Raw genomic sequence first — 10,118 nt, forward strand, 5'->3', positions numbered from 1 at the left:
ACGTGCACGGCAGCCTCCATGAACCTGAACCACATGGAGCTCATGGCGGACTAGAAGATGCCCTGTATAACCTCGAGGTCGACCAGGCGAGAGGATACTGCAGACAGTACAGAACTCCTCTTGTCCCCCGCGTCAGGTACTGGAAATCACCTCACAGCAGCTGGTCATGGCGCGGCCGGAGGTTGCTGCTATCCATCGGGCGCAAGCCTCACAGCTAAACACCCGAGCCCTTTCGCTCTTCAATAAACCGCAACGACGGGAGATACCTCAGTCCGCCATCGACAAGGCCAAGTCGTTCGCAGCCAGGGACAGCTGACCATGCCACGTCTTGCAGATATGGGAAGTAGGTTGCTTGTGCTCTGGGATTGGTTGGCACAGGGAGAACACCAAGCCAATAAATAAACCATCGATCCAGTTGACCTACGTGCCGGACAGGAAGGGGATGCTCTCAGGACCTGTTTGGATGCATTCGGCTTGTTGCAGGCCGGCGTCGACCGTTGGGGCATGTTTTCTTTCTCACTTTCGCATCGCCCTCTGCAGCAGCACAGGAGACGATTGCATCAACATCGGATGAACTTGTCCGGTCCAGTTGATGCTCTGTCAGGTTGAACCGACTCGTCTGGCAATAGTGTCGACCAGCCGGACTGGTCATCCTGGCTCACAATGACAGTATGCCCTGCCGCTCCATATGAACCATCACTTTCGCCCGAAAGAACCTTCGCCCCGCGTCTTTTCCGAGTTGTAGCTGGCGTGGAGACCAAGAGCCAAAAGTCCCCGACGACGCCCGATTCGGACGCTTGACTGCATTGATGTTGATTCACATGCGCGAACTATACCGATCTGACTCTGAGAGTCTGAGTTAATGTGCATATGCATCATATCTACAGCAACCATACCCAACCCAGCCATGACACCCAATGCCGGAATTGCCGCCATCGTGGCTCCAGCCGCCTTGCTCGATGTCGAAGAGACCGAGTTGTTCTTTTTTTTTGGTTCCCGTTGCTTCTGGTGTAGATGCTTTCCCGGTTCTGTTTTTATTAAATCCAGGTTAGAATATTTGGTTGTGGCAGACAACTTCGCAATTAGAGCCCCTCCAAACACTTACCCAAAGGCTGCTACCACGTCTTCGTCCGAATCGGACCCGGAACTCGAGGAAGATCCCGGTTTCGTTCTCGATGAACCCCCAGCGCTGGAGGAGCTGGACCCCGCGCCTGACTCGGAATTCGACCCAACAGACCCAGAACCCGGGGCACCGATGCCGCCCTTGGCAACGGCCTCGGGCGAGCAGAGCCGGTCCCAAGTTTTGTCGTCAAAGTGCTCCCTCGCTTCGGGGCACAACTCTTTGAAGAACATGGTGCATGCAGTACATGGACCAAGACATGACGACGATGTGGTTGAACGAAGGGTCGCAGTAGCCGCTCATGCAGGTGGCCGCGTTGGCGCACATACACTGCATTGTGCGTGGACGTTGTGCAACTTGTGCTTCATTTAGTAGATGAGGATTCTGGGTGTTTGTGCAACAGGGTCGGGGGAGTGAAAGGCATAGCAGGACGGCTGATTTTGGGGCCATCTTCTACTCACAGTCGCATAGCTCCAGGTCTGGTAGTCGCCAGGGCACGATTGAAAAGTCCTGTCGAGGCAGGCCTCGCAGTTGCGGTTTGCGTAGGCTCCGAATACCATGTTGGCGCCGCTGACGGTTCGGGCCAGGTGGGCCACAGCCAAAACAAGTGCAGGAAACGATCCAAGCATGACCATAGGTAACCAAAAACAAATTTCAAAATAGTTGACGAGAAATTCAACAGCCTGTTCGCAAGGCAGAACCAGCCTAGTGGCTTGTTGTAGGGCCGTTGGGCTGTTTCTGACCTGGGGAAACCACCGGGCCCCAGCGCCGCACGCCGGCAAGATTCTCTTGAATTAAAAAGACCGGCCTCTATTGTTCCTTGGAAAGGGCTGAGCTCCACGGACGAGCCGAATCTGACCAAGGAGCCAATTTCACGACGGCCCTTGAGTAAAAAGGGCTCCTGGCTGAGTATGGGGTGGTTTTGCTTAAGGAACCTCAGCCGCAGCAAAGCTATTTTGCCGCTAGGGGTAGCAAGGTCGCACCAAAACCAGTGCGCGTGACGAGGGATATGAGAGAAATCGATGAGCTGTATTTTTCTTGGGGAATGTTGTGTTGTGCAAGCATCTGGTGTTTGCTTGTCGCAATCCCAATGAAAAACCTCAATATGGCGATATCAATGTACGATTGATAGTACAGGCTGTTTACCACTTCATATCTGCCTCTTTCAGGGACTTAGGATTCAGGTGTCAGATTCACTTGTACTCGCTTCGCAGGTGTTCTCCGCCCAAGTGACATGAGAATTGCCCTTGCGACTCCCTCGTTTCGTTTCTTCTGCTTCAAATACACGGGCATTTTCTTTCGCCCATTTGCCGACCGGCGGTGCAAACGTTCACCTTCTATAGGAACAAGCAAAAAAAAAAAAAAAAAAAAAAAAAAAAAAAAAAAAAGAAAAGCTGGTGATTACAATAAATTTCTCAGGGCAGGCAGAAAAGGGTGCGGAAATTTATGAGAATAGAGCGGTGGAAACTACCATGCGCAAAAAAAAAAAAAGAACTTGATTCTGGGAAAGAGATGAAAGCGTCCGAGGATAAATAACCTTTATCTGCAATTCTGCATAACTGCCAAAAACTTTGTACCTGCAGATTACGAATAATAAACTCATTGGCTTGTTCTTTGCCTGTAAGTTTCTCTCGCTGCCTCTTGATCGCGTATCTATTCTACAACAAGGCTCAAACTTGCAAGCAAGCAAGCCTCTAGAGCACTGCTTCGACGCAAGCTCCAACAAGTTGATTGCAGGTAAAGCACATCGATAGCATACGTCCCTAGAGTAGACGAATTACCAATGTCGGGCCACCAAGACGTTCCAGCCACGCCCGCTGTCTTCTTTCACATGGCTGACAAACAGCCCAAGGAAAGCTACAGAGTAGAGTCACAACGGACCATCTCAATGATGGAAAGCTCGCCTTGCGTCAGGCGATGAACTCGGTGCACCTTCAACTGAGGCGTCACGGATTTACCCAATTCCTCAAACGTTCCAACGTTTCGCTCGCGGCCATTGAGATTTATCAGCATCAGTATATCGTTATCACTGTTGTGAGACATGGTCAGCATCCAAGTATCATGTACGGCGTAAGATGAGATGACACGACTTACTGCACCCTTCGCGCCCGACGTCGATCTGCCGTTCCCGGTTCCGGCAGAAGGAATTCGTTGATGATGATTCTATCTCCTGGTCGCAAAGCAGACACAAGACCCTGCAGGATTTTGGTCGCATACTTGTCGCTCCAGTCGTGGAGGATCCAACGGCAAAAGTACGCAACGCCCTCGTTTTCAACATCCTGCCGCGGCGTTTGCGGTGTCATGAAGTCGTTGGCCCGGAACTTGATTCGGTCCTTGAGCGCAGCCGGACAAAGCTCCTCGCCCATTGCGATGGTCTCCGGGAGGTCCTGGACCTCGAACCTTAGCTTTGGGTACTTTTTCGCCAGGGCGACCGAGACGTGGCCGGTTCCGCCGCCAATGTCCACCACCAGATGACCACCACCCCTCTCCAGCTCGTGCCAAGGGTAGCCCCCGTCCACGACGTGCTGGTAGTCATAGCTGCCCTCGGCGCCGATGCCCTTCATGGCACGCGCGAATATCTCGTGGTACTGCTTGCCGTCCGCGTCCGGCTCTCGGAAGTGCTGGAACTGAGTAATCTTGCGTCCGACCGCAACTCCGAACGGGGCCTCGTCCGATTCCGGGCTGTACCCGTACATCTCCAGAGCTTTCACCAGGGCTGCGCCGGCAGGGTAGGCTACGGTGGCGTTGAGCTCCATCCAGGATTCGAGGTCCGGGTCCATGACGAGCAGGGACGACGTGATGTTGTGCGACACCAGCCCGCCGCTCCTCACATTGAACAGATCGTAAGTCGCAGCGTGCTCGAGCACCCGCCCGACCAGCGCCGCCGTCATCTCCCTTTTGCCCACCGACTTGGCGATAGCCGCGTACGTAGTCGTGCCCTTGAGCGGCACGTGCCTGGCCAGCCTGTACTTCATGATGACGTGCAGAGAGGCGGTTGCGCAGTGCTCCAGGCTCAGGCTGATCAGGTGCTCCCTTGGACCACGGATCAGACGGACGAGTTGTTCGGCCTGGGCGAGGAGCGCGTCCCTAGCCTCGAAATATGGCGCGTTCTGGAGGCTCCGTGGGACGTCTGGAGCCAAAGACAATGACGGCTGCTGTAGACCTTCAGCCTCGCAGAACGCCGTCATGTTGGCAGCTGCCTGGTGGATTGACGATGCGAGCTGCATGAGCTCTCCTTCATCTTTTCTAGTGACGGTAGGCATGATTAGGATTTTTTGTTTTTTTTTTTTTTTGTTTTCTTGGTTGAAAATTGGCGGAAATGCAGTATCTAGGTCTGGAGATGACGTGAATGTAGCCACAACAAGTTTCAAGGTGTATGAAGATGTATTCTAATTTCTGATACTGTCACCGTTAGAAATGAGATTTGCTTTTGCTGCAATTATACGACACCAGCAACGGATAGACCTGACAGCTTTTATCTGCTCAATTGACACAAGCCGCAGACATACACCATCTTACAAAGCCAAACTCCGCACCCCCTGGAGTAGTTGGGATTGTCCGAGGAACACATCATAACATTCAGCCCTTATCAAAGAAAAAGAATGGACGAAAGACTAAATTGACGCGGTAACTAGAGCAAGCAGTCTTTACTTGATGCAGGGCAAACTTACAAATTCAGGCCCAAATCTATTGGATGAATTGATTGCACGTGGCTTCGGACCACTGGCAACATTGGTGGCCTCGGCCAATCAAAAGCCAATACCCTGAGTTTCCTCGGCATATTTACCAGGTCCGAGGCAGTGGGCATTCCGGAGCATCCGGATTATGCTTCCCCTCAAGCTGACCAGGTTTTGAAAAACAGGGAATCCTTTGGATGGCAGTTGAATTGGGAAGAATCGTTTCATACGTTTCATGTACGTGATTACCCCCATCAAATTTATACTTTGCCGCATGATCCCCATCGCGCCCGCAACACGATATGGGATGAAGACATTACTGTCAGGGCATGCGACTGTACAGTTGTCAATCTTCTGCATACGAACCTGAACGGTGTTTCGGTTCTCAGTTCTCATGTGACGGCTGAATGAGCGCAATTAGATGAATAAACCTCTTACTCTCTTAGTTGGTTTAATAGAATGTGTTGTGCTTTTTGTGGGGGCAGGAGCGTTTGAATCAACCTTTGAATGTAAACCTGACTATAATGTCATTTGTCAGTACCCCGGATATATTAACACCTTAATGTTATTTCGAAATTTATCGCGATTATTTTGATATACTAATCAACAATTCCCGTTCTATTTTTGGGGATAATATTTTACTTAAATCGCATTTGATTTTAACAGTATTGGTAATATCAATATAACCTGGTGCTAACAAATGCACGTTACCTCATTTTCCCGGAGTTTTTTGCAATTTCGTTGATCGTAAACGTCGTGAACCGCGGAAAAATATAGTCCCAGGGCTCATCCCTGGAGCCCAGAGCTCCACAATTGATCCACTTCGTGGCTTAATTGAGGTTTTGCAATGTACCTGTGGGTCCATCCAAATATCGCTTTGGTTCAGGTCTAAGGACAATTTGTCGAATTTCGCCGTTAATGGCGGTATTTTCGGCATTTTAGCGACCGACGCTCCGTTATAAACAAATAAATAAAAATTTCAAAAATAAGCGGGTTGCATGTTGGAAATAGCTTTTGATACAGCTATTAACCACGATATAGTTTATATTTTTATTTCTTGTAACGGCCGAATTGGATACCACCTGCCCTTAATCCGTTTATGGCGGTACTATTTTTTTCGATATTTTGTCGATTTTCGATTTTGTTTATATTATTGTTGTTTTTCGACCAAATTAAATAAGTTTTGTACATGGAGGGTCGTATACGTATATATACCGTTATAATAAACTTTGGTATATATACCGTATTATATGAGCAGTTATATAAAAGGATGGGTGAAGTGTGTATAATTTTATATGAGATTTACAATGGAAACGCCTTTGTATTTTTACCAATTTTAACGATAATAAAAACCAAAATTTCGAGGATTGGAGTACGTATATAAATAAGTGTCCACGTTAAATCTGAATTATAATACCGGTTTTTATTATTCTTTTACATAAAAGAATGTTAAATTTGTATTATTTATTGATTTTCTTGCTTTATTGAATTAATTTTATATTATTATTCTTTCCCGCCCAAATGTTAAAGTTTTTGCATGTGGAGGGTGGCCCACGTATTTATAATAATATGTTACAATTTGGTGTATATATCGGATTTCACAAACCGTTAGATAAGCGGATAGGTCAGGTATATGCAATTTTGTATGTAATGTGTAATCGAAACGCTTTTATATTTTTATTAATTTTCACGATAGTAATACCAAGATTTCAGGGATGGGACGACGTATATAAGCAAACGTCTAGGTGAACCCTGATATATACCACGCGATTTTATCATCTTTTTATATAAAAGAATGCTAAATTTGTAGTATTTTTCTATTTTTTGCTTTATTTAATTAAATAAAATTTGTAACAAAATATTCGATGGTATTTTGATAAAGTAATATCAAAAGATAATTATATTAGAGGCTTAATCTCTTTGACTGATAATTGGGCGAATTATTCGACTGTTTAATAATTCAATAATTAATACAAAAATATTAATAAAATATTTATTTCCAACGATAATTAAGGCCTGCCAAAACCCGAAAACAGGTTTAGCCCAGCCCGGCCCGCCAACCCATGGGCTCTTGGCGGGGGCCCGTAATGGCCCACGGGTTTTTTTAGCGGGTAAATGGGGGCCCGCGGGCTGGCGGGCTCAACCCGAATTGGGTAGCCCGCGGGTTTTCGTATTGGGGTAATTAAAAAGGAACAACAATGTAAAAGGAAACCGATTTTATTAAAATTGGGATAAATAGTTAATAAATAAAATATATCCATCAATGTAACCATCGATTAGCAGGTATTAAAACTAAAAACAACGCAATATAATGGGAGGGAGATTATAATAATTATCCTAAATAACCATCCCTCCTTTCAAACCCATTATTTTGTTCCTCACACAACCTAACTAGTATTTTCCATATCCATATTAGGGTCAATAAAATCAACCTGGTTATCCTGCTGCTTTTCCTGTTTTTTATCCAGTTTTTCATCCAATTTTTTACCCTGTTTTTCCTTTTCGTTTTTATAATTATTTTCACCTATATTATTAGGTAAAAAAGATAAAAACGAAAAGGAAGTCGAATTCGCAGACGAAAACGAAAACGACGAATTTGCAATAATAGTTAATTGCGGTAAATTTTTTCCAGCAATTTTGGGGAGTGTTTTGTGAGGAGGTTACGAGATAGAATAAGCTTAATCTTGAACGCGGGGAAAGGTGAATCACGTATAAGGCTGATGGAACGTTGAAATGGCAGATAACCGTCTGCTAGCGGGTAATAGAGATGATATATTGTTGCACAATCGATTCGTTGAATCGTTGAATCGATAAAGGTATAAAGGTGATGAATCTAAGGCTAAGTTGTGAATTACGTGTTCGAATCCGTAGGTGCAGATCTTCGATCCGGATGTCCGGAATGCGGGGTCACGTCACATGATTTGGCCTTATTCATGTGACTGACCTGCCGACCTATTGAGCCTAACGGCCTATTGTGCTTATGCATGCACAGAAAATCTGCGACCACAACGGGATTCGAACCCACGCACTTCAACGAAAATATGATATAGATTATGGTACGTGCATTATACCACTAAGCTAGATTAAATATGATGTATTTGTTTTGTTGTTGAAACTATGAACAAAGACGTGATATATAAAGCTTTGTGTGTATAAACGCGTATACGTTTTATTTGTTATTTATTTATTTAGTCGATGCAGGGTGACTAATAAAATTAGCCGGTGCTAGCCGTTTTAAAATAATGCAGGGTAGCTAGTATAATTAGCCCTGCGCTAGCCATGTTCACATGTTTTACCAGTAGTTTTACCAGGTTTTTTACTTGCAGGTTTGGCAGGTAACGGAATTTTCGCTATTTTGGAAATTTTTGGGAATTTCGATGCAGGGCGTAATGGGTTTTAACCATTAGGACCAGAATAAAATCGAAACGACGGGTAATGGGGATATAAGCTTTTCATTTTTGGGGCTAATGCGGAAATAACCAACCATTTGAAAATATTTTGGTTGGAATATTGGGGGTATATCCATTTATCCATAATATTTAAAATATATTTAACGAAATGTATATTTTTAATTTGGATAATGATACGGCGAACATGGATGGCGTAGAAATTAGTAATTACATAATGTTAAAATGGTTATATAGGATGGTTATAATAAAGGGTTTTTATTTGTAAAAAAAATAATAAAAAAACATTTTGCTGTTTTTTTTGCAAAACCATATGGGCGATTAATTGGAAGCGAAAACTATATTTATAATTTTGAGCAAATTCCCGTACCAAGCGTCGGAAAGGAGCTTTGGGGTCGAATAGTTTAAGGGTTTTTTGGTACCGCCTTATTTCTCGTAAAATAATTATTAAAATGGAGTTAATATATAATTGTAAAGTAAAAAATGGATAAAATTTATTACCAGGTTTAAACCGGCGATTTTGCCCCTGTTTGCCTATTAGTATATTTTCTTTTAAAACCTTTTATGTAAATTGAGGAAAAGTTTAAGGTTTAGTAAATTAAGGAGATGTTTGAAATTTTTTGCCTGTAATCGAACGGGGAATTTGGGCGCAAGGAACCATTTTGACCAAATTAATTGAAAATAGTTTGGCGATAAATCTTTTAATAAAAATAAGAATAGTAGCGAAAAATGGTTATAAGTAATGCGAATGGTGGATGACGAAAAATAAAAATAAAAAAGAAATTGGTGCGGATAAATGGTCGGGTTAAAAACCGAATTTCTTTTGGCAATTGCGAAGAAGTAAATAAAAACGGGGTATAGTTTGATTTAAATTTAATTAAATTTAACGTGGAAGTTTTTTACAACGGCGTTAAATTTAATTGGGTAAAATGCAAATAAATTGAATATGAGGTAACCAAATTGGGAATCCAAACGCAAAACTTTTTTGTTTTATCAAATTCATTAAATTTATTAAAATAACAAAAATTTGAATTTTAACCAGAATTTTTAATTTCAAATTTTAATTACAACTTTGCTATATTTGGAACAATTAATTATTTTTGAATATTATTATTACTTCCAAATATGGGTAAGCATTTTTATTTTAAAAAATTTATTTTAGTTTTAATTTGAAAATTAACAATTTTTAGCCCGCAAACGCAAAAACGACGAAAAATTAGGACAAAAAGCCCATAAATCGCGCGATCGCAATAAAAGGCTGAAAACGTAAGCAAAAAATGGCGACGAATTTAAATTAGTAATGGACCGCGCACGCAAGCGCTTCAATACCGCATTATTTCGTTAAAAGTCCAAACTGCGGAGCGAATATAAATACCTTGCGTCTACTAAATTCGTACGAAAGCAAATGGAAAATAAATTTAAAACTAATTTTATTACCAAAAAATAAATAATTATTATATATAACTTTGTTTAATATTAAAATAACGTGGTAATTATTAAGTATAACCATCCAGGAAACTTTAAAGCCAGTATTCGAAAAACCTGCAATACAAATTCTGCTTAAAATCCCGCACCCCTGCCCCAATCGACGACGAGAATTGGGAAAATGTAGACGATTGAAATAATTTAAAAGATATTTTTAAAACGTTTTTTCAAATTCTCATTAAAAAAGCCGAATTTAAAATGCAAAAATGGGAAAAAAATGGTTGCTGTATTGCTATATAAACAATACACCTACCAAGGCAAAGCGAGTTAATTTGTCCGCCAGATTTTCCACAGGTTTGGAAAAGGTATTTTACCTAAAAGTTTTTTCAAATTTGGTTATATAATGCGCCAAATCCGCCATAAAACCGCGCATTTTGGTAAAACGGCCAATTTAAATTAAATTAAAGTGGTTAAATTGGTAAATTATGG

General features: G+C 42.8%; 3 protein-coding genes across 3 annotated transcripts; 1 reads left to right on the forward strand and 2 right to left on the reverse strand.

The window, feature by feature from the left end:
* Positions 1-907: 907 nt before the first annotated feature.
* On the forward strand, positions 908-1,492 carry PpBr36_06860 (uncharacterized protein; the record flags this gene model as incomplete). The annotated part of the gene is made up of 2 exons (XM_029894002.1): positions 908-978; positions 1,048-1,492. 2 exons carry the CDS (start codon positions 908-910, stop codon positions 1,490-1,492), a joined length of 516 nt encoding a protein of 171 aa, XP_029748536.1.
* On the reverse strand, positions 1,102-1,353 carry PpBr36_06861 (uncharacterized protein; the record flags this gene model as incomplete). Its single annotated transcript, XM_029894003.1, has 1 exon — positions 1,102-1,353. The coding sequence occupies one exon, from the start codon at positions 1,351-1,353 to the stop codon at positions 1,102-1,104; it is 252 nt and encodes an 83-aa protein (XP_029748537.1).
* Positions 1,493-2,977: 1,485 nt separating the features above from the next.
* PpBr36_06862 (uncharacterized protein) lies at positions 2,978-4,383 on the reverse strand (the record flags this gene model as incomplete). Its single annotated transcript, XM_029894004.1, has 2 exons — positions 2,978-3,149; positions 3,215-4,383. The coding sequence occupies 2 exons, from the start codon at positions 4,381-4,383 to the stop codon at positions 2,978-2,980; spliced, it is 1,341 nt and encodes a 446-aa protein (XP_029747822.1).
* Between the last annotated feature and the right edge of the window lie 5,735 nt (positions 4,384-10,118).

The sequence above is a fragment of the Pyricularia pennisetigena genome, chromosome 1 (genome assembly GCF_004337985.1).
Source record: "Pyricularia pennisetigena strain Br36 chromosome 1, whole genome shotgun sequence".
Classification (NCBI taxonomy): domain Eukaryota; kingdom Fungi; phylum Ascomycota; class Sordariomycetes; order Magnaporthales; family Pyriculariaceae; genus Pyricularia; species Pyricularia pennisetigena.